Source organism: Phyllostomus discolor, chromosome 3 (genome assembly GCF_004126475.2).
Source record: "Phyllostomus discolor isolate MPI-MPIP mPhyDis1 chromosome 3, mPhyDis1.pri.v3, whole genome shotgun sequence".
Taxonomy (NCBI): Eukaryota; Metazoa; Chordata; class Mammalia; order Chiroptera; family Phyllostomidae; genus Phyllostomus; species Phyllostomus discolor.
Genome location: NC_040905.2, coordinates 107,868,138 through 107,893,022, shown reverse-complemented (window position 1 = coordinate 107,893,022; position 24,885 = coordinate 107,868,138). Strand labels below are relative to the sequence as shown.

General features: G+C 41.7%; 1 protein-coding gene and 1 long non-coding RNA gene across 3 annotated transcripts in view; one reads left to right on the top strand and one right to left on the bottom strand.

Moving 5' to 3' along the window:
* The window catches only part of USP7 (ubiquitin specific peptidase 7), a 66,524-nt gene that overhangs the window by 5,822 nt on the left and 35,817 nt on the right, over positions 1-24,885 (bottom strand). For both annotated transcript variants that reach the window (XM_028505336.2, XM_036020938.1), the window contains exons 3-23: positions 23,757-23,955; positions 21,914-22,052; positions 20,941-21,029; positions 18,770-18,878; positions 17,515-17,645; positions 16,369-16,423; positions 15,328-15,408; positions 15,138-15,228; positions 12,938-13,020; positions 10,837-10,946; positions 9,209-9,365; positions 8,016-8,160; positions 7,567-7,697; positions 6,615-6,749; positions 6,090-6,191; positions 5,818-5,923; positions 4,429-4,521; positions 4,278-4,345; positions 3,845-3,945; positions 886-1,039; positions 222-289 (exon numbers count right to left, since the gene is read on the bottom strand). In XM_028505336.2, coding sequence (XP_028361137.1) covers positions 222-289; positions 886-1,039; positions 3,845-3,945; positions 4,278-4,345; positions 4,429-4,521; positions 5,818-5,923; positions 6,090-6,191; positions 6,615-6,749; positions 7,567-7,697; positions 8,016-8,160; positions 9,209-9,365; positions 10,837-10,946; positions 12,938-13,020; positions 15,138-15,228; positions 15,328-15,408; positions 16,369-16,423; positions 17,515-17,645; positions 18,770-18,878; positions 20,941-21,029; positions 21,914-22,052; positions 23,757-23,955 — 2,347 coding nt within the window. The remainder of the gene's footprint in view (positions 1-221; positions 290-885; positions 1,040-3,844; positions 3,946-4,277; positions 4,346-4,428; positions 4,522-5,817; positions 5,924-6,089; positions 6,192-6,614; positions 6,750-7,566; positions 7,698-8,015; positions 8,161-9,208; positions 9,366-10,836; positions 10,947-12,937; positions 13,021-15,137; positions 15,229-15,327; positions 15,409-16,368; positions 16,424-17,514; positions 17,646-18,769; positions 18,879-20,940; positions 21,030-21,913; positions 22,053-23,756; positions 23,956-24,885) is intronic.
* On the top strand, positions 1,011-3,795 carry LOC118499579. The gene is made up of 2 exons (XR_004902075.1): positions 1,011-1,141; positions 3,046-3,795. It is a non-coding gene; the product is annotated as an uncharacterized LOC118499579 (long non-coding RNA).

Sequence of the window (24,885 nt, the reverse complement as noted above, 5' to 3'; positions counted from 1 at the left end):
GTAGCTAAAGTAAGTGTGACTTTAGATGAGGCTGCCAATTAGTTTGACATCTTGGAGTAGTGTGGTCAAGGATGACTGGTGGCAATTCTACATCTGAAGCTAAGCAAGAAATGGCATGTCAGGTGATGTGGCTGGCTATTAAAGTTAGTTCCAAGATGTTGGGATGAACTATGGAAAGCATGTGGTAATAACCAAACACTGAGGGTCTCTGTGAGGCTCACCCTTGAGACTTGAAAAACTGGAGCAACATCGGGTCCGTGTTGAGCCTCTGTGCAACTGTCTTTGCGACCTGAGAGAAGGGAATGGACCAGAAATCAGAAAGGTTCACATTTGGGGGAATAAACTGAAATTTTCTTATACGCTTATCAATAATTAGCAGCTTCATGTTCTCAAAGAAATGTGATATGAGCATCCTGAATTTAAATGCCCTAGGAATTTACTAACAGGAATAAAGCATACAACCACGGGTGTCACATATCTGGTGAAGATAATTTTTAAAGAGACTTTCACTTTAATGGTGAGGTCTACAGGTACTTAAATTTTCTGATTAATTTTTTAGTGCTTTACACTTGGCATGCTGTAACTGAAGCAAAGGAGCTGTTACCACTGTTACCTCTGAAACCACGTTGTACAGGCGTAGAGACGCTTTTGAAGGACCAGAGTGCAGGTGGACGTGGTAGTGGGTGTGGGAGGGGTGGCACAGAAAAGAATGGCTTTGGCCCCATCGTGAGATAGCACTAACCCACTTCAGTCAGCAATTTCCTCAGAAATGGGACTAAACCCTTCTCCTGAACCCATTCTATCAGTCTCATCAGCAAGCATTTTTGAGAAGAATTTGGTCTTTCTGGTGTAGAATAGGAAGAGATAAGAGCATTTATCAAATACCTGAAAGTAATTCATTCTATTTGATAACGTGACCACAAATCCAGGATCATTAGGGATTGTCTTATCACAGAAAATGACATCAACACGGTGGTAGAGGTCTCTGAAATACTCCTTTGCAGTGGGTAATTCACTGTTATCATTTTCAGGGTCATCCCTAGGGGGAGAGAAAACCATTTGTAGATGTAATCAAAGCCCAGGCCAGGGTCTTCATCTCTCAAGCAACACTGACACCAATAGCCATGGATATAAACCCAAGGTCTGACTTCCAGCAACATGGAGGCATAGGTGGACACACCGTAACTCCACGCACAACCAAGATTAGAACAACAATTTGGAGGCAGAATAGCACCCAGAACTGACAGAGAATTTATCTGAATGAATGGAAGTCGGACAGCCAAGAAGTTGAAGTAGACCTGTTCATCCAGACCGGTAGGAGGAGCGGAGATGAGTGCGGGTCACAGCCCGCGGAGTGAGGGCAGAGCTAGGCGCCTAAGGCAACCGGGAGCGTGTAAGCCATCCCAGGTGCACAGGGGGTGGACCCTGAGTATATAAGCGGCAACTGGCGGATCCAGTGAGGCTGCGATTGTGGACCAGGGTAGAGCGCGCAACACAGGATCCCAGGAAAGGGACTGAGATCCCAGGAGAGCGGGGCTGCCGCCATTGTTCCCTCCCACCCCCCACCCTCACCCCCACATCCACGTACAACGTCACAACCTAGGGACTGGGGTATCCAGCCCTGGTGAACACCTAAGGCTCCACCCCTCACCGTAACAAGCGTGACCAGGCCGGAAAAAAAAAGAGAGAGCAATGGCTCAAATAGAAGAAAAAAACGGTGCCACAGAACTCATCCTTTTGAGCGACCAAGAAATGGCTAACCTATAAGATGCACAGTTCAAAACACTGGTGATCAGGAAGCTCACAGAATTGGTTGATTTTGGGTGCAAATTACATGAAAAAATGCAGGTTACCATAAAAGAGATGAAGGAAGATGCACAGAGAACCAACAGTGATAAAAAGGAAACTGGGACTCAACACAATAGAGTGGACCAGAAGGAAGAAAAAAGAAACCAAAAAGGAAATAATGAAGAAATAAGAATTTAAAAAAACAAGGAGAAGCTTAGGAACCTCCAGGACATCTTTAAACATTCCAACATCCGAATTATAGGGGTACCAGAAGGGGAAGAGGAAAAGCAACAGATTGAGCACGTATTTGAACAAATAATAAAGGAGAACTTCCCCAGTCTGGCAAAGGAAATAGACTTCCAGGAAATCCAGGAAGCTCAGAGAGCCCCAAAGAAGTTGGACCCAAGAAGAAACACACCAAGCCACATCATAATTACATTAGCCAAGGTAAAAATGAAGGAGAGAATCCTAGAAGCAGCAAGAGATAATAAGGGGACAGTAACCTACAAAGGAGTTCCCATCAGACTGTCAGCTGATTTCCCAAAAGGGACTTTACAGGCAAGAAGGAGCTGGAAAGAAATATTCCAAGTCATGAAAGACAAAGACCTATATCCCAGATTGCTCTATCCAGCACAGCTTTCATTTAGAATGGAAGGGCACATAAAGTGCTTCTCAGATAAGGTCAAGTTAAAGGAGTTCATCATCACCAAGCCCTTATTTTATGAAGTGTTAAAGGGACTTTTCTAAGAAAAGAAGAGTAGGGAGGGATAGGTGGGTGGACTGGAATGGGAGTAAATGGGAGAAAACTGTACTTGAACAATGATTAAAATAAAATTTAAAAAAAGAAAAGAAGATAAAAAAAAACATCTATAGTAAAAGAACAGCAAACTCAAAATTATTAACAAACACACCTAAAGCAAAACCAAAAGAAACTAAGCAAACAACTAGAACAGGAACAGAACAACAGAAATGGAGGTCACATGGAAGGTTAGCAACAGAGGAGGAGTGGGAGGAGGAGGGAGGGGGAAAAGGTACAGAGAATAAGTAGCATAGATTGTAGGTTGAAAATAGATAGGGGGAGGGTAAGGATAGTATGGGAAATGTAGAAGCTAAAGAACTTATAAGTATGACACATGGACATGAACTAAAGGGGGGAATGTGGGTGGGAGAGGGTGTACGGGGGGAAAATGGGACAACTGTAATAGCATAATCAATAAAATATATTTAAAAATAAATAAATAAATAAATAAACCCAAGGTCCTATTTTAGGAGGCTAGGGGTCATCCCAGGAACCTTGGTAAGACAGGGACAATAAAGGAAGGCAATCACCTACAGAAGGTGTGCTCTGAGTCACACACACTGCTGCTTCCTTTCCTACATCTCAACACGAAAACCAGTGCCCTCTCCTTTACAGACAGAAGGAAGGACTCAGGTGAAGGGTGGGCCCACACAGCGGGAACGTGGCAGAGCCTACTGACCATCCAGGAGCCAGCAGGAGGCACTTTCAGGCCCAGGCAGAGGGACTGAATAGTCACAAAGCCCCAAATACTGATTTCCTGGCCCCTACGACAAAAGCATGCCAGGCCCTGCTCTGGGCCACTGCATTCCTCTGCCTACCCACAACCTGTGCCAGGACCACCCTGCTCAGATGCTTGAAGAGCAAGGAATAGGCAACCCCAGGCTGATTTTAGACTAAGACCACAGACCTGCTGGTGCCATAGTCCAGTTTAAAATCAATTACCTAAGTAGGTGCATTCTAAGAAATGTCCTATGTTTGAGGGAAGGAATGCAATCTTGATATTTCATAAAGACTTTTGCCACCCAGATAACAGTTACCATCCTCACTATGGACATTTTTAGGACACTAAACATTAAATAATGAAAATCCTCAGCACCCCTAATTCCAGAACCCAGAGACAGCCAACTTCTCTCAGCATTGTAAGGAACTTCAAACAAACTGTGTCTCTGGGTCTAGACACAATTTTGTTTCCTGCTATATGCCTCAAGGTCAAAACTTGACAGTATAAAGTGATAAAATCCTTCAAAAAATACATACTTCTGAAATACTATAATATCACCATCCATTAGTTCATCGAGGGCTTTATCAAGAGACACATCATAGTCCTGAATTCTCTCCGTTAAATTCGGTTTAACTTCCTAGAGTAAAGAAATGAAATAGTTACAATGCAACATTTGTATATTTAATATAGCCATATACTGTATGTCTTTTCTCTCCATCCCATTCTATCAACCCTATATTTTAATAACTTGAAATGCTAATGGCAAACAGTAATATCCATAAAGATGGAATCATCACTGATGGATCCTTAATTGGTAAAATCACAAATCTACAAATGTGACACTCAACTCAAGGTCACCTTCGCTATCGACATCACACATAACAAATTCAGGGCTAGCAAAACAGGCAACGAAATCCCTCTTCAAACCACTAACAATAGGCTGATTATGGAAAAATAAACCATCCAAACCTCATAGAGGATAAGGCTAGTATCTTGGGCAAATCCTGCTCTGTCACACATAACCGGGAGCAAGTCACCTGGGAGAAAGAAAAGAATCCACAGCTGTAACACACCAAGGCTTTAGCAGAATCAACTCAGAAGGTGAGTGCGGTAAACTTACGGATTTTACAGGATATGGGTGTGTAGATGTGCCCACAGTAATTCAAGCTCCGTGTCTTGGGATCATACATCTTCAGAAATAACATCACATCATCTACAAGGTTCAAAAACAGGTTTGGTTAGGATCTTAATGCTCAGTACACTGTTAAAACATCAGTATAGGTGGACTTGGTAAGCCACTGAAATGTCAGCTTACTGCACATAAAATTACTGTGTCACATAAGGCCTGTGACTGCAGCACCACTCCAAACAGCAAAGCCCTGGGAAAGACTCCATGTGACACAGTGAGGGTGGGATGAGGTGCAGGGAATTTAGGAGTCCTAGGTTTAGTACCTAGTACTAACTAGATGGCTGAGTGTTGTCATGGCAATATATATCAATGGTTGTAATTCTTCGCTAAAGAAGTCACCACTTATAAAGCCACAAAGATAGAATCTTATAAACCTTAACCCATTTGTGTTTGAATTTTATTTTTTTGGGTACGATTTCATTTTGGTTTCTTCTTTTTGGTCAGATTGTAAGGGAAGGAGAAAGACAGAAACATCTATCTGGCTTCCTCTCATACCTGTCCCTCCTAGTCATATGCTTTGAACACAAATCAAACCAGCAAGAACTCAGTTTACATTCTGCAAGTGAACCACTATGCAACCATCCTGGGCTCAGCCCTTCACATATCCTGTGTGGCTACTCTGATGCTACAATGGCAGGCAAAAACCACACGGCAGACAATGAATGACATGCCGCTGCCTGTTAACAAATCAGGGATTAGTGAAACCCTCACAAGGAGCTGAAAATCTGTATGTAATTTTAAGTCCCCCAAAATGTAATGGTCTACTGTTGATCAGAAACCTGATGGATAAGGTAATTGATTCCCACATATTTTCTACGTTATATGTATCTTATACTACATTCTCCAAATAAAGCTAGAGAAAAGGTTATTAAAGAAATCATGCAGAAGAAAAAAAAATAGAGTACTTATTTTTAAAAATCCACGTATAAGCAGGCCCCTGCAGTTAAAGCCCATGTTATTAAAGGGTCAACTGTATTTACTATCTGGCCCTGCTCAGGAAAAGTTTGCAATCCGTGTTCTATGTATTCTGTACAATATATAAAAGACCAATATGATCAGCAACCCATGAAAGCCAAGACGAAAGATGGAATGTGATGACTCAATGAGGCTACCTTCTCTTCTTTTCCCAGGACACTACAACCCATGGTCAGTACTACTTCACTTCATCAAGAAGCCTAGACCATGGCAGAGGTTTAATGAGCAATTTTGGAATTAACGAGATTGTTTTGCAAGGGAATAATGCTCAACTGTGTGTAAAATGATGGCCCGGAATCCACCTCTACTGCTCTGAAGGTGGTCAGGTGATTGGTGGGCACTTACGATCTTTATCAAACTTGGGTAATGTTGCTCCAGTAGCAGCCAGTTCCGGATCAACTGTTTCCAGGAATATGGTCCAAGGGTTTTCATTATCGCTGAGTTCAATCATCTAGTTCCAAAAGAGATGCCAGTTTTAGAAAATTTCCATGGTGAAGTAAAGAGTGAAAATCTATACTCATGCACTAAAGAAAACGTATCTAACTGGACAAAAAGGGAGAGGCGCTGCCATGTCAACAGCAGAGTACACTGCAGGTGCCACTGTCAATAACACTTACAGTTTTATTGCCATCTGCCTCATTATCTAACATTGCAGGTCTTTTGGTTCCATTGCTCCTGGCTTGCATTGGCCATAATCGAATCTGATCTTGTGGAAATCCCTGGGTGAAAAAAGTTTACATTTAATTAAAGCGAAATCAATTATTTTAATCCCATTTCATAGTAATCATCCTAAATTACACAAAAAATGTTATTACACCTATGAATGATTAGGCAACACTGAACTGCCTGCAGAATCTGAAGACCTAAGTGCTCATTTTATTTTTCAAAAAAGGGGGGGAAGCAGTTACTAGAGAGAAGACTCACACTGAACTTCCTTCACTGTATACTCAGTTGAAGGATTAGGTCACAGGGCAAACATAGGCATGACCAAGAAGGAAATGAGCTCCAAACACGTACCTCACTTCCGGGAAGTCATCAGACACAACATCTACCCCAAAAGGTAATATCTTGTCCAGTTATAAAAAATAAAGGAGGGAACTTGGAAGTCAAAAGCAACCATCAGCAGAGCAACTGGCACTCACCATGGTCTGAGAGAGGTTCTGGACAAATTCAGCAAGCGAAGAGTTTTTCAATACTTTGAACACAGTGTACTTCACTTTTTCTTCATCGTACATATCATTGCCTTGGTGGCCACAAAACTGGTCCTCTGCGACTATCTGAAAACATGCACAAATACAGAACAATTGACATACAAAATAAAATAAGATGGCACTGAACGAGAAAAAGTTCACATAATAATGCTAAAAAAAACTAGTCTTGCTTCCAGGAACCTTCTTCAAAAGACCCAAAGAGGAAAGTTTCAGAATGACTAAGAACTAAATCAAGGTATGTATTTAAAGAAGACAAAAACCTCCATGCTCATGCAGCCACTCTTAACTCATCTATAATCATTAGCTAGAAATCCACCTGTATGGTGATCACCAAATATTTTAAAGATAGGATGCACAATGTACCTTTGCCCAGGTAACCAACTTGTTAAAACAATGCTTCTTTGTTTCCTAATATCTCAGCAGAGTCATGAACCAAGACCATCCGGAAATTCACCACCCTGTTGGAGTTCTCCTGCCTTCTCTGTCCTGTGTGTCAGGCTTTCCCACAGCCTGATGTGCCATCTACGCATACCCCGTTGGGGCTGTGCTCGGCCTCTGGATGCTAACTCTTCCTTCACGTGCACCCTTTCATTGGGGCCTTCACCCCTCTAAACCCCTCTGTACTTTTTGTAAATAATCTCCTGTGGTGGTCTGAGTACTTCTCACATCTTAGACTTTACCGTGAACTGAACTGTATAGTCCAAGTGGTCAGGGAACTGGCCTGTGCAGTCACTCAGTTAAAAATGCTCAAGGGGATGCCCAGAGCAATCCCTGATCCCTCAGCAATAAGACTATGTTCGTGCCAGCACTTGGAGCAGTGTAGCTCCCAGCAGGCCTCCCTGGAGCCCCAACCACCACAGGGTCACGGGAGACTGAGGCTGACCTGCACTTGCATGTACAGGTGGGCTTCCTGCCGCTCCTTCCGCTTCTGGGCCTCGATCCTTTTCTCTTCTTGTAATCGTTCCACCAGCTGCTGAGGAATATCATGGTCGGTGACAGCTTGCAACACCTCACCTGCAGAACAAATGCAACTTCGTTCACTTCTGTCAAGTTCTATTTTCCCCCTCTTAAAAGGTTCCAATTATACATCATCATTACTATAGCAATCTAGTGAAGTGAAATTACTTGGTGCCATGAATCCACATCACAGCCTACAAGCCCAACACATTCTGCTTCTAGATATTGTGATTAACGCAAAATAAGTAGGAAATGTGTTGGGTAGGAGACACACCTTAGGTCCACTGTGACATGGCCTAAAATGACATGGCAGTGGTTCACAGTACAACTACAGAGCGCACGACACTGTGGAGCACAAGAGACACCCCTACTCACTCAGCTTGGACTCCCTGATATAAACCAACATGTACGCGTTCGTGCAGTGCCGGACAGAGAGGTCATCATCGTGGCCCCCATAGTTGTGCTCGATTGCTTCTTCTTTTGTACACCTGGACACCACATCGTCGTCAAATTTACACCACTGGATGGGGGACAAGGAGACATCAGTGACAGAAAGCACTTGCAGAAGCACACAAACTCTCTGGCAGAGTTTTCCTAGAACAGGTCGTCTAATGCAGTCATGAACTATCCACAGAGTCTGCCTCAGGCATTCCACTGAGAAAATGCATCAGTCCCTCAGCCATCCTCCATCTCTGTTCCGAGGAATGGCTAATATTAACCACTGGCCATTTCTATAGTCTACTCACCCTGTTTGATACTTTGATTCAATCTACTGATACTACGACCTTTTACAGAATCAAGAAAACAATACCAAATGCACCTAACTCGGCTAGAAAAGTTCAAATGTTTCTGGTGTGGTTAATACAATTAAATGGGATATTTTATACCATCTCATGACATATTATCACAGCAAGTAAGGGCCTTACTTAAGAAAAAATAAGTCAGAACTCATATGTAGTTATTCTTTAATCTCTTTGCCGTGGATTGAGTCATTTTGGAACTCAACCTCCCAGTAAAAGATTCATACAAGTCTCCTGCTCTGGGGGTTCTCTTAGCATGAGCTAGGCAGGTTCCACCTCTGCTGTGTTCTTCAGTGGCCCTATGCTCCCGGATGCAGGCTCAGAGAACATTATCTGCCCCCCTCCCCCCCGTGAAGATTATGTGATGAGATCCACGTGAACCAGGAAGAGATGGAGCATTGCCATGTAGACAATGGGGCATGTGGAATGTCATGCAACTGATGCTGCCTCCCCTGCCCCAGCCACGAATTATTATTCTACTATTTGTAAGTGGAAAATAAGTGGTTTATATTAGATGTGAAGGGATTCTGTGGGGTCCAACATTACATACCAAAAGAGAGATACACAAAGTATAATCACCAAATTATCATTCACCTTTAGATCAGCAATTAATATATATCAGAACATACAGATAAATCAGAGGCTAGCAAGTAAACCTTCACTAACTAGGCCATTAGCCACATTCAGGAAAATACTGAGGCTAAGCATCAGTGTAAGTCCCCCAGTTTACAGCATCACATCCTACTCCACCCCCTGCCCAGCACTTACTTTGCCATCCCCTTTGGGGTTTAGATAAACCACATAATGTCCACCATGATTATCCCCACTATGAACAAGGACGGCATGAAGAATATAATTTGCAGGGTCCTTAGGATCTGTTTTTTGCAAAAACTCATCAAGAGGTAACTGTTCGGGAAACTCAAACCTATTTAAAAAAAACATGTTTAAAGAAATTCATTTACACATAAAATATTTCATCTTTAGCCTTTATTTGTTCCTAGACCTTCTAACTTACTTGTTCATCTTTATTTGGAAAGGGAAGAATGCATTTGATTTAGGAGGCCCAATGAACTACATCTAAGGCAGCTCCTACTGGTTAGAATAAATTATGTTTATATGCCAATACAAAATTTGAAGCTAGATAGGAGAAAAATGCCTATAAAGCTCTGAGATACTGAATAGGATTTTAACTTCAAGGCTACGACATAATAACCTTGTGACAAACATACACTGTGACTTTTCTGGGATGTAAATAATTCCAAGTGTGTGTTAACGAATGATTCTGATAGTGCACAACTGAGACCACTAAGGATGTCCTGCATGTTTGAGAAATGTGGAAAAATCAAATTGGAGAAGGAACACATGTAAAAAAGAACTCCTACCCTGTGATTTCTACAGATTTCCTGGACTCTATTATTTTTAAATGACTGGCTCCACAAACATTCTAATTACATGGTAATGGGGAACACTGTCAGAGGAAAACAGGAAGTAAGGTGGGCAGGTGAGGACCAAGGTGGAACATGCACGCTGACCCTGAAGGGGCAGCTCCTCAGTGAGCCAGCCCACTATGGGAATTCAGGCCCAGTGCCACCAAATATTCTGAACTCCCAAAGGATGCCAGAAAATTGGACTTATGTGTGAAAAGATGGAATTTTGACATGTTGGCAACTAGTTCCTACAAAAATAGAAGAAAACCAACGTGAGGACCCTACAAAATACACCAGCACGATGGACTCAGCTTGCAGGCTGTGTCCGTGGTATCTAGTGGATCTGATCTCTTAGTGGGTCCACAGTAAAGGGCAACAATGGATAAGCAAAGACCCAGGTGGTGGCAAGTAATTGGGTTGGGTTACATTTCCCCCTCAAGTCTCAAGGGTGACTATCCTACTGTATAGTATCATCCTTGTATTTAGTATTTTAAGAATCTAGAAGACACCTGGAATGGGGCACATGCATGCCTACTTTAGCATTCCTGAAAGCTGTACTACATTCTCCAAGTCAACACCAACTGACATGTTGCAAAATACTGGAGAATCCTGTTGAAACAAGTACAATAATATCAATTTCCAATTCTGAGGTGACCTCTACACTCTGGTGACAGCAAAGTCACTGGAGCAGAAAGCACCCTCTCCTCACAGACTTCAGTAGTCACAGTGCAGAGGGGCTGGGGTTCCTTGAGAGAAAAATACAAAAGGAGCAGCCCCAGAATTCAAGAAAAATTGTCCCTTTAAAATTACAGTTCTTGGACACCAAGGTAGAAGGAAAACCTAATTAAACAAGAGATGAGGCCAAATATGTGTATGTGAGTGTATGTGTATATATTTATAAAAACTAAACAAAGCACTAAGACTAACGTGATAATTAAATCTCAACCTCCATACCCCACTGTAGATTACCTATCATTGATCTTGATATTTTGGTCCGTTTGAGGGTCATACATAAATCTCATCAGCTGTAGATGTAACACTGGTGGCAATGTTAGGAATTTCACACCTTTCTCTGCTTCCTGCACATTGAAAAACAAATGCAAATTTAGTTCACCACTACTTATTTCTTGAAGCAATGAAAGCAACAGCGTTTCTGTAAGACCGGAACATGTTGGGGATTTCTGGTGGGAAGAGGCAGTGTTTAGGCATCATCTATGGTGCCTTTGAAATGTTTACACTCGTATTTATTGCTCCTAGAATAATGCTGCAACAGCTTGTAAAGATTTCCCCTTTGGATTTGGTTCTATCTTGATATCTTGCCATAGGGGAATAGTTAAGTAAATGAAAGCTTGGTCACTTTCTGATGTATTATATAGTCATTAAACATGGAAGAATATGAGGAACACAGGGGGGAAAAACACTACAGGGAAAAACAGAAGGCTGGTTGCCATTATGTGAGCTTAGGTGTGCTGTGGACCACCTAGACAGAGTACGGGTGAACAGTCATGATCAGGACGACTGTGAGTAGCCAGCTTCCATTCCCTGCTCCTTCATGTCTACTAAGAACACACACTGTGCAGCACACACTCAGTGCTTCCTGTTCAAACTCCTACACAATGTCCTGAGTATCAGCAAGACCCTCTTGCTGCCAACATGGCCTTTTCCCCAGTTACTGTCAGCCTCTGGGCTACAGCACACCCTCAGCTTCCAAACTCAGCTTCTCTGGAGCAAACTGTCACTCTACAGCTCTCACACCTGTCTCCTTCTCTGCTCTGCCTCAGCCTACTTTTTCCCCTCACTAAGATAAGCCTCTGCCAAACTCAGCCACCAGCAGGTCATCAGTGACTCTGATCAGGTATATTTCCAACCCAGACCTTCCCTCTGCACTATAAACCTTTAGTCAATGACCAGCTAGAGAATGTCTAACTGGTGGCTGTGACAAGGCAAACCTACCTGGCAATGTTCTACAACACACACTCACACATGTAAGAGGACAGGGTATGTGGAAAGAAAAACACAAACCCCAGGAACCCACTACCACACAAGGGTGTGGCATGATTTCAATGCAACCTGAAAGAATAATATAAGAATTCTGTTTCTCCACCCTTGTCCACTGATTCTGAAATATGTATTTCCTGTCCAGATCCCAAATATCCAGCATGGATAAAGACAATTCTTCTGAGTTAGCAGAAGTATCTCCTAGCACATCCAGATGCATGTTTGCCAAGTGACTTCCTCATATGCAACTTGGTGCCCAGGTGGCCTCACCAGCAGAACAAGACCAGAGCTGTGGTCTTGTATAAATCAGCAGGCTTGGTAAACACAGCATGGTCTGAAAAACTGTGAATCGGTTGAGCCTATGAATCAAGGTTATGAGGCTGCAACAGAGACTCTGGAGGGCCAGCCTGGTGATGGTGCTGGTGATCCAGCCACCAACCTGACCAATGGCCAGGAACCAGCCACAGCCCATGTCCCTCTACCTGATGCTCACTGCTCTGCCAGAAGCCCGGAGTTCCTCAAGGGCAATGTGGAAAACAAGCAGGGATACCAAGTGTCGTGGAACGAGTAACAGAAAATGCACTCCTCATTCTAGAAGTCACAGTCCTCAGAAAACTCTTAACTCCACCACACAAAAGAGCAAAACCACATCAGCCAATACCAGACTCCACATGACTAAACAAATTCTACTTATGAGTAGAGGCCACTGAGAGAACCCCAGGCACTGACACCAGTAAGGGGACAAACAGAATGACCCATGAAATGGAAAAAAGTCTTCAAACACAGGGACTGAGCTTCAGTGTGTTGGTGACAGTTCTACGCCTGACGAACAAGCTCTACTTCCATTTCCTGATAACACCTTCCTTAGCCCCTTCCCATTCTCACATACCAGCGACACACTCAGAGTTCTCTAACATAACATGTTCACACTAAGAAATAAAATCCTTTTGAGCTCTACATGCCAGCACAATAGGGAAAGACATGAGGACATTGTTAGTTTACAAATAAGCAAAAAAATTCAGGTGGAAGTGAAAAGCTACACCAAGACACTGGCACAAAATTCCCCGATTACCTGCAAGCCATGCTCCCCGGCGTCATATTTGTTGTCACCGTCTAGTTGTTCTACTGCCACATAATCCACGAATGATTCAAATACTTTAAAGAGAGAAAGAGAAAAGTCAACTGAAGTTATCAGTAAAGCTTCCATTATAATAAAGCCAACTCAAGTACATTTAGGAATGCCAGGGAAGGGAATGTCAGTAACTGGCCCTGAGCAGTAACTCTCGGCCTCCAACACACACCAGTTAAATGTGCCCTTAACACCTTCACCAATCCAACCAAGGTGTAAACCTCAAGGAGACTGATATGGTTTCTTAAAGGTCTTACAAATGGTAACAGGCAGTAAATAAATAGAGAAGATTAAAAAATAACAAGTAAGGGAGTATTTTATGATTTCAGGGCAGGGGTTCTTAGGACACAGAAAGCAAAGACGGATACACTGGGGATCACTAATATTATCAGATTCTGTGAAACAAATGGCAACATTGAAAGAGTGAAAAGGTAAGCACGGGTCGATCACAGTCTGGGGGGATGATGTCAGCAACTTCACCCAGAACTAGCGTCCAGAGCACAGGAAGAACTCCTGCTGTAGTGGTGACAGAACAACAGGAACTGGCCTATTCTCCTGCACTGCACAAGTGAAACACTGGACTCTGGAAAACAACAGCGTTCATGCTCTGGACCACAGGCAGTGAAAGTGGTGATCCCAGAGAGAGCCTGTCAAGTGTCCGGCAACTGCGTACTTTCCAGGCCACAGCACAACAAAGAGAAACCCAAACAGGGCCGGCCCAGAGTGTCCCAGAGACAATGAGGGGCCCAAGGCAGCTCCAATCTGTAGGACAGAGCGCCCAAGAACAGAAAGCTGCACAGGAAGCGAGCTCCAGCAACTTGCAGAGGGTTCTCCTGGAGCCTTCCGGGAGTGCTAATCACAATATTCAGTACAGTGAGGAAAGCATCTGGGGCTGGAGAAAGAAGCACCACAAGGATGGGGGGAACAGCCACTGCACTCCACCAGCCTGTGTTCCCTCACGCCATAGTGGAAAAGCCTCCTAAGTCAGGCACTTCAGGCACTGAGCCGTTGCCTCAGTTATGGGGGCAAATTAGCTCTCAACTAAGAATGGTTGTGCTCCCACAAACTGTTATCAACTCCCACACAAAGCTTACAAAGCAAGCCTTGAAGAATACAAATCACTGCCAAGTAACTTAACTGTGCTCCAGAACAAAGGTTAAGAATGGCTTAACCTTTCAACACCCAACAAGAACACAATCACAATGGCTGGCATCCAATAACACATTACCAGACATACAACGAGATGGAAAATACAGCCCGTGGTAAAGACAAAGGTGACTCAACAGAAGCAGACCCAGAAGTCACCGAGGTGACAGAATTTGCAGACAAGGACATTAAGTTATTATTAACCGTATTCCACTATGGTCAGACAGTACCCAAACTGCCAATAAGCACATGAAAAGGTAACTACCTCATGATCAGGGAAGTGTAAGTTAAAACCAAGATAGCACCATACTCCCACTAAAAAGTCCAGTCTGATCACTGACAGCTTTCACACACTGCTGGGCAGGAGGGCTGTATGAAGCTGATAAGCCACTGAGGCAAACTGGCTGGCTTTATCTATTAGGTTGAACATGTATGTCGCCTGTAAGCCAGCAATCCCACTCACCATCAATGCAAATGTATGTGTACCAGAAAGAGAAAAAAACAAGGCAGACGAGGGGCTCATACCTACAGGCTCACACTGAAAACATTCCATGTATGTCTCAAGAAAAGCTGATCCCAAAACTCTTACAGTATATCCCCAAAGTGAAATACTATAATCAATAAAAATGACCAAATTATTGTTACTCAAAACATAGGTGCAATTCCACAGACATAATGCTGAGCAAAGTAAATGAGGAAGACACTATATCCTACATAAATATTTTCCACATGTAAATATAACCCATAACGGGACATTAGAAACCCAAACAGTGGTCTCCTCTGAAGAGCAGGTAGTCACTGGGAAACCGAGGCAGGGCTGGGTGTGCCAGCAAAGTTCTGTTTCTCGACCTGGCTCTCCACTCTGTGAGCTACAGTCATCATTTCCCAGTTTTCTCTCTCTGCTCAAGTTTAATCAAAAGCATTTGTGTGAGTAAAGGATTAAGTCACAACAGAAATGATCAGAAGATCAACAGGCCACTGTGTGCACAGAACTTACTGTTTTTCTTTCCTTTTATGCTCAGCTGGATATCATAATAATCTTCTCTTCTATCAGATCGATAGTCCACCTCTTTACACTGGATATAGGACTGAAAATGACGGAAAGATGGCACAAGTATTATTAATCAGGAAAACGTAGACATTTCAAAATCTTTTAAAATTATCCTTTTAAAGTGATAATCACGTACCACCATTTTGCCTCTGAATAATTTAGGTATGGTGCCTTCTACACATGTGCCTTTCATCTTATTTTCCACATTATCAAGCAGCTGGAAAAGAAAGTTTGGGCTTTAAGAGAATGTTATGCCTTATCAATATACAGTAATTTGCAATATGACTAGGAAATTGCAATGGTCCAAGACATTCTAAGACTATAAATAGTATGACCTTCAGCATGCAATTATCAAAAACATACAAAATCTTCTGTCTTGGTTGGATGGTTACAAAAATATCTACATGCAACAGTTGAGATTAACCCTCTAAACAGCCTCCGGAATGAATTAGTAATCTGTAGTGCCTTTAGAAGCATTTTTTATATTCATTTTACCTCTGTGGAAAAGCATGTAAATTGAGCACTAAACTTAACTCGTATTGGTCCACACCAAGAGATTAATGAGGTTGAGCCTGTCAACAGGATTGACTGGTTTGTCCATGGATATTTAATGAACTGGATTCAATCCAGCTAGTGCTGCAAAAAAGAAAACACACCTTGCCCAGCCAATCACCTTGAATAGCCATTTCATGTTGTGTGTGTGTTTGCGCATCTTTCATCACAACTGAAAGAATGGAAATTTGCTAGTGACTAAAGCTAGTTTCAGGGAGGATCACTCACACAGAGGTCTGCCTCAACCAGAACTTCTGTGCAAAGGGGTCTGGATGCTGCAGGGCGATAACAGAAGTCACTCTTGCAAACTGAAGCTGTGTAGTCAGAATAGCTACTCCAGCCAATAGCAACTCAAGTAGATATTCCAATAACACATTATCCTACTACAATATTTAAATTCAAGTTTCCCCTCAAACTTCCTTCTCAAATTTTTTCATTCTTTCTGGTTTTTAAACTATATAACTGCTGCTGTTTTTCTTCTAGCATAGTTTTGAGCCCGAACAAACGTGGGCTTATCTAAATTATGGTGACGTAAAGTATGCCTGAGGTTCTACTTGATAACAACTTCTGACAGTGCTTCAAAATATTAAATGTCAGTAGTATATAATTATAGCTGAAAACTTACCACTCGGCATAGCTCTTGAACATCATGTTGCATGAAGCTATCTAAAGTTTCCCACCTTGGAAAGATAAAGTGAACATTTATATATATCAAAACATCCAAATTTCCAGTAAGTGTGCAATAACTAGTAACTTAGATCCAAAAATTACACTCCACAAACAGCCATTGATCTTAAATTGTTTTTCCTAGAAGATTATTTTGGGGGGGGGGAGGTTATAATTAAAAAATAAAGAGAGTTTTATCAGGACACCCAAATGCTAACAACGTTATCTTGTTCTATACAACTTACTGCAAGGGGAGGCTGTTTTTGCAAGTCAAAACATGAGTGGTAACCAAACAAAACCAGAATTTATTTTTAAAAATTGTGTATTTATTCCTACATGATTTAACTTCAGTTGCCTTCAAAGTACTCTTCATTTGATGCAATACACCTATTGACACGTTGTTTCCACTGCTCAAAACAGTTTTTGAGCATGTCAGTTTTGATGCCTTTTAGTGCTCCTCCTCCTTTTTTTTTCACCCTTCTGCATACTTAAAACATTTCCCTCTGTGGACTTTTTTCATCCGTGGAAACAAAAAACAAAAAATGTCACTTAGGGCAAGATCAGGTGAATAGGGAGGATGTAGCATGGGGGTTCATGGTGTTTTTGGTCAAAAACTGCTGAACTGTCAGCATGGTATTGACAGGCGCACTCATAAATCCCCCATCATGAAACTGGGAAGTGTGTTGACATAGTGTTGAACAAAAATTCTCTGACGTTGAATACAACTTCTCACAACAAGTCCAGCTGGTACATGGATATACATGGGTTCCTAGAATACTCAACTACTGGGGGAAGCATATACTACAAGGGGACCACTCTCCAGAAGACAATTCCAGGGTTCATTTTGGGTTCCCCCAATACATTTGTTAAAAACTTTGTATGTTGTGTAGCTTGAAAGGTAAAGCTTACCAGGTAAAGCTTTAAGTAGTATGTATTTCTCAAAGAAAATTCTAAAAGCACGCACTATTTCCAAAGTGGTCAGATAAAATACAACGCTAAATACACTCTGACATATTTAAACGTCTATATAGTGATTACAACTGTTCTGTCACCTAATTAATATTTAAAGGAGCAGCAGAGAGAAAGGCAGATTTCCAATACATACCCGAATGATTTTGTTAGCTTTTTTGTCCCTACGGGCTTATCACTGTGCTGTAGTTCATAGAACACTCTCTGCAAAGCTAAAGGGACGCTTTTGGATGAGTCATCACCCTCTGTTGGCATCATGTAAACAGCCTAAAAGGATTAAGAAACAAAAATGAAATTTGATGTGAAAGTAAAATGATGTGATCATTTCTTGCATCACAATTGCTATGTTAGTTTAACTAAGGTTTTTAATTATCCCCTACATAGGTCAGGAAGTTTTCTTTTTTAAATTTGATATCATAAAAGTCTTTACAATCAATCTAGAAAATACAAGGTGGCAAAAATATAATTTTCTATAGCTCACCATCCAAAGACAAATCGTTCATCTGAGACTTCTCAAAGCAACATTTTAAAACAACATTACTTATAAACAGAAGATTTAATGAAACAAATGCTACTGACACAACCCACATTCAGCTATCCCTGGGATCTAGCCTACCACAGTAACTCACCAGAACAGTGCAAACATGAAAGGAAAGCAGGAGACCAGCCAGTGCTGCCCCACAACCAGGAGTCCGTGTTGCCTGCACTGCTCCATGCTGCTCACATGACTTTCCTAAAGTACAAATGGCTATCTCATCTGCATTACAATCTAGGCAAGTCTGCTCTGGTTTAAGTAGTCTTACAAAAAATACATTTTTTTTCACCCTGTCTGGTGTGGCTCAGTGGACTGAGTGCCAGCCTGTACATCAAAAGGTTGCTGGTTCCATTCCCAGTCAGGGCACATGCCTGAGTTGTGGGCCACGTCTCCAGCAGTGGTGCTTGAGAGGAAACCACACACTGAAGTTTCTCTCCCTTTCCTTCTCCCTCCCTTCCCCTCTGTCTAAAATATAAAATATTTTTCAAAAATAAATACATTTTGTCTATAATATGTGAAAACTACATTTTGCAGCTAGTTCTCCGACTCATCAATTTTTCATGTAAAACGTTTTCAAGTGCTGTTAACGGCTTTCATATTGAAAAAATACACATATTACTTCTAGCTCAAAGTTAGGATCATTAGCAGTAGTGAACTTTTGACCACCCCGGTTAGCTTTAAGTGTCCAAACACTGAGGACTAAAGACATAAGCAAGCATGACATAGAGGTCTCTCTGGGGACAGCACTGTGTAAGAGAAGACAAGGCAAGGTTTAGCAAGAGGACTTTGCTTGTCCCTTAATACTTGAGAGAAAAGGGTGGGTGGGAGGCTGAGGAGAGAAATACCATCCATTTACCTTTCGTAGTTGATTTGTGAAAAATAAAGTCTGCAGCAGGCTGTTCATGTAACAAGTCGCTCCCTGATTCTTCAGACCAACATAGCCCGTGTGCTTCTTTGAATCCCACCTACAAGATCAGTTTCAGGTTGAGGGAAAATTGCACAGGACACATCCTTGCTTCTACAACATGTGTGGAGCGATTCAACCAGATGTCAGCCTGGTGGCTGACATTTCACTGCTATTTCCCACCATCCCGACACAGGAATGAAGGCTGAGCACCCCTCCAAGTTAATAACTCATCACCAGGCCCATGGCACTAAGGACACTACGGCCAAGAGTTCTTATCACGGGGCTCTCTTTAATGGTCATTGATTCTGCCCAACCAAGTGCATGGACCAGTGCTAATTCAACCCCAGCGATCAAGAAGCAACTTAAAACACTGTCTGTTGAGAGCAGCATGGCCATCACTTACCAAGATCAGCACTCACAGATACAACTTACAGTCTACAAACTTGTAGCAAACTGACCCCCAGTGTAGTCCTATTACATTCATACTAGGTCACATGTACTCAGCAAGAAATGGAAATAGATGGGACCCCTCTTTTCTCTTGTCATACACACATGGAAAGACAAGCATGTATACTGGCAAGTTTTAATGCAGACTTTCAAACATCTACAACCTTTTCTTATTAGTCTTCTATAATGCAAAGACAAACAAACATGATCTCCAATGAGTGTGACCAATCCTTTTGTGAGGTCAAAGTCAACAGTACTCTGATTCCAGAGGTTAATCCATGGCCTTGCAAACACTCAGGTGTGTCATAAGGTCCTGGTTAAAATTCATGTGTGTTAAAATTATTTCTTAATAAATAGTAATGGGAAAAATACACTAAAAAATGATTTTTAAAAAATCATTTTTAAATTGTCAAGAAAACGCAAGAACCCTGAGATAAAAACGAGTATTTGAACAACTAGAATCATAAAGATTTAGAAGATAATCATTGCCTAAGTTTTGACAAGTGTGGCTGACCCAATAAATCTCTTTTTGACTGATAACACTGAAAACTCAATCTACTTTTATAACTCAAGAGACATTAAGGAAAAGGCTTTAAATGATAAGGTGAAACCCCCACAATTTTAATCAGCCCCCTACATTAGGTCTTTCAATACAAGATAAGTGCATGAATGGAAAAGGCTACTCAAGAGGAGTCTGATTCCTCAGGTATCAGTTCCATTAACACCAAGCTAGTAAGTGTTATTAGCATTAAAAAAAAAAATTCCAGTGCCTTGCCCAGGCCACTTGAGCCAGGATCTAGACTAATAGTTCCTTCATGGCCGCCCCACTGCTCCCTGCACCCTTCCATCAGGGTCAACCAACACACTCTCACCCAAGAGTAAGTCCAAGTGGAAATGAAGTATGGCAAGTAAGAGACTGGGACCTGCCACTTAACTTCTTCCTAAATACAAGGTTACCATTTCACTCTGGGCCTTCAAAGTCTGGTATTCTTCTATAACCTGCTCCCAGTTTACCATCTCAGCCTTCAGATCCACTCTTCAACTTCCCTCATATTCTGCCCAACTCCAAATTTTCTTGCTGGTGTCTTTATGCATGTCCTTCTCCCTACCCTCAATTCACTGCCCCACATTATCAACCAATAAAACCAATACACTCTGTGAGGCCAAACTTCTTCTTGCACACAGAACTTCCTGGACTGAATGACAGAAGTAGAAGCATCTCCTTGCAGGCCCTCCGCTAAGCTCTAAGGTGCCCCATTCACTACCTCGCCCGCTCAGCAGGGCCACCAGCACACATGGACATCCCCAACCTCTTTAACATAAAAACAGAGTACCTCCTGCTGCAGTTATTTATGTACTGGTCTTGCTCCTTTGCCGGACCAGCCTGTACCTTCTTGGTGAACAGAAACCCATGGCTGTCTCGTCTTGTTGACCACATGATTATATTAGTAGTGCGCAGCAGGGTCTGCGTACAGAATCTGGTTTAATAAATCCGCTAAACGAAGCAGTAATGTGAAGCTGGCATGCATGCCTATATGTTCCATGTGTACCAAGGGGCAAGCACAGAGGGGTGCTGCTCTGTGGAATCATGCATTTCTGATCACGTGTAAGTATTGCCCTCATTACAGCACAAAATATGTCTCGTCATAGCACACAAATAAGCAAAAACTTACGCAACTCCATGGGGAGCATCCGCCTGCACAAAGACTTCAAAAGTCACTTTGTCCTCATCTATAAATCCTTTCTCAGGATCAGTCACTTCCTAAAAAGAAAAATAAGCATATCCAACTTATATTAGATCATACGAATGCTCACTTCATTCCAAAGTGACAATTACCCTAGTGTCACATACTTTAATAAGTTAAAATACTACTTTTTCAAACACCCAAATCATGCTTCTATTTTTGCAGCATTTTGGTTTGTTGTGAACAGTGTTCTCTGAACAAGAGGAGGCATCTCAGAGGCACTGGGGGTGCAAGGCCATAGCCTGAAAAATGAGGGATGAGGGCATGCTCATCACAGCAGGGTGGGGGAGGTTCCACAGAACCCAATGTAGGAGAATAAGCAGGACATTCCTAAGCACGTTTCCACCTCTGCCAAAACAGCCAAAATGAACTGACTTGAGAATTCATGAAGCTTCGTGAAACCACCCTGCACTATGTCTGACTTATGGAAGGATCCCAACTGGTATTATTGCTTTTAAAGGAAGTGTATCTATCAGGAATGCTATTGACTACCTTATAATCTTTGACAAAATGTTGAGACTTTAGTCCTGCTGGCTGATAAAAGCTTAGGTAGGACAAAACACACACACACACAGATAGCTGCCCAACTTATTAAACAAACACTTTGATTCTAAAATGAATGAAGGTGCCCTGGCAGGGTAGCTCAGGGGCTTAGAGTGTCATTCCAATATAACAAGGTTGCATGGTCAATATCTAGGCAGGGTACATACAAAAATCAACCAATGAATGTACAAACATACATATAATAACAAACTGATGACTCTCCCCTATTCTCTTTCTCTCCAAAATCAATAATAAATGAATAAATAAATAAGTAAATAGAAGGCTATGAATAATGAAAGATTTAGGGGAATATAATAATGCTCAGATTATTACTCAGTCTAAATTCACTGTTACTTACACTCCAGGCCATAAAATTGGAAAATCCCCAATCATTTTCTTTATGGAAGAATAAATGACTAATACGACGACTGAATGACTTCTCCTCATCTCTGTAATTTGTAATCTTCAGCACTGCTTGTGCATGACAAGACCATGACCTGTTTAAAGAAAATAATCTAAGCCTTAGGTGATGCATTTCACTGTTGCTTATATATATTTTTAAAAACACAGCACACAAAAATTCCCATATTTATCTTGTTTTTGTGTAGGCAGCATGGGTTGTTGGTAAGCACATTTACCTTTGAGGAGAAAAGACTAAGGAGAGTTGAGGGTGCCCTTACCTACTGATTTAATTCATGGCCTTATTCATTTATTAATTTTACAGAAGTTTTTTATTTCTATCTTTCAAATAAGTGTTGAAATTTTATAAGAGACTACAGTTTTGGGGTCAGATTATAATTGTATAGATAGCATTTTAAAGAATAGGAAATCAAGAATGATGCTATGTTTTGAAATGAGCATACTTGAAGCTCTAAGTTCTACTAATAAAGGTGTCACTTGTCAGCATCACTCCTGCCCCTGGTAGCTTACAGGTACTGTCACGTTCTCAAGAGCACCTCTGACACAAGCCTCTGGGCAGGGCTGCACCAGGGGTCCCCTGACAAACTCTGAGCATGGTGCTGAATCACAACCACAAGTGACAGGACTGTAGATGCAGTCCATCATGTTTGGGGCAGATCACTAAGGGCCTCTGGATCCATGTTTAAAAACCAAAAGCTATGCCACTTTAAAAGTCCACCGAAAGGCTCACAGTGCTGCAAGCTCACTGAAACACCAAAAAGAGCCGTGCCAGCTCATCAGCACTTCCACTTGCTCAGGCTCCTTATGCTGGATGTGAGCCACTCACTGTTTCCAAACTACTGTTCAGGTTGCAGCTATTAAAATCTAGCCCCATACTCATCAGATCAGACCATAATTTGACCATAGGGAAAAAAAAATCTTAACCTACATACAACCCTGAGTGCACTAAAAATGGGCTTGGCACTTCTTAAAACTTCCAGTAAAAAGAAACATAAAATGAGTTGTACTTCCTGGAGCTTTGACAGAATAGCTAGAGCCAGAAGGTTGTATCCCCTAGGGAACAACCTTCCCTGAGAGCACCAAAGGGCCATAGTCTGCAGATAGCAGGGAGAATGGGCAGATGTGTTTCAGGGAAGTGGCTTGGTGGCAAAAGTGGTCTGGAATCCCTCCAAAAATTGTCAGCCTAAGGCTCTGTTAAATGTTGAAAAGTGGACAATTTTTAATTAAAGAGAAGAGTCAAACACCTTTGGCTACATCTGAAAAGAGGGACCATGAAGACATTTCTTAATTTTTAAGGACATTTTATAATATACCTTAGTGTATAAATTACATGAATAAAAATGTTTTTCCTAAAATAAAACAGGCTAATATTGTAAAACCCTCACATGTTTTATTTTTAATTATCTGAATAACCTGTCAGAACTGGTTGACACACGAGTAGATCGTTAGCCTTAAGAATTTTCCTTAACTATAACTTTCTCCTGGCAAAGTTACTGGTTAATAACAATTAAGCCTGGTGAACCAATAGTCAGCTCGTCTACTGGTCCCTGATTCCATGTTCATATTAACTTTATTTTTTTGTTTCAAGAAAAAATATGTAAGTTTTCTGTTCTGGACAAAGAGGGAAATGTAATGGAGTCTCATTTAAAATCAAAGGGCTATGTACAAGCAGAAAGAAAATTCCAAAAAAATTTTCAAAATACAAAAAGGCTGATCAAATTTGGCTTCCAATGTATTATCCTATCTATGGATTTGTAATTGCATCATTTAAACTGTCTTACGTGGAATCAGATTCAGCATTGCACTGGAGAAAGAATCCTACGCTTTTTTGGTGTGGTCTGTCTGGATAAAAGCGTGGCATCACCATAATCTTCCATGGTAGATTTCGCACAAAACACGGAGGGCTAAGGACCGACTCACTCAGTCTGCTGAAGCGCTCGACAGTGAACTGAAAGGTTGCCTCGGAGCGCCAACTCGTGTCTGCAAGAAAACAGGTTGACAGTCAGAGCCTATGCGCTAGTAAACAGCCCTGAAAGCACCAACAAGTGGGGACGAACTATTCTACACAACCCCAACCTAGATGCTAAAACCCAGCTCTCTGGGAAAATGATAGTATGAGTTCCAAGTTACTAAATAACCTAAAGCAGTACAATAACATACAGTTTCTCTGTGAATGAAACCCCAAACTCAGAAGGCTAACAACACACACCTGCCTTCCCTCCTAGATTTAAGAGTTCTGTGTGATGACAGCATCTGTTCTACTCTATCTTAATTCCCACATAATCCTCAGTGCATGGAGGGGCTGTGGAGAGCAGGGATGAAACATGTAACATTTGTTCAAGAACAGGACTTGTAGATGAATAGAAAAAGTTTCAGAAATGGGCTGAGCTAGAGAAAAAAAATGAAGGGAGCGCTGAACTAGCAAAAACAAAGGCGGCCTTTCGGGGGCAGTGGGAAATGACCATTCCTAAAGAAGCCCAGCACTGTTTACAGACAAAAAGATTGATATAAAGCTAGCCTAAAAATAAAAGTTGACAACTTATTTCAAAATTACTGTGAAACAACGGCCTGGATTCCCTATGGAGAATAACTATGAAAATACAAGCAGAAACTGGTATTTTTTATTACTCAATGAGACTGAAGGCCAATTTAAGGAATTATGTTTTCCTCCAATAAAAAGCAAAGTGTTGATATAGTCGCTCTTCGTAGATTTTTAACTAATGCCACACACTTCAGATTTCTATCTTTTACTCATGGTGGCTATTCATTTAAGTGACACGGGCCCCAATTAGCTTTGACAAACCCAGCAATGTCCACAGTGATGTTTATCAGACTCATGTGAAAACCTGGTCCTCCCGAGGCCACCGTGCCAATCTGTCACTGCCAGCACTTCCTAATAAAACATCATAA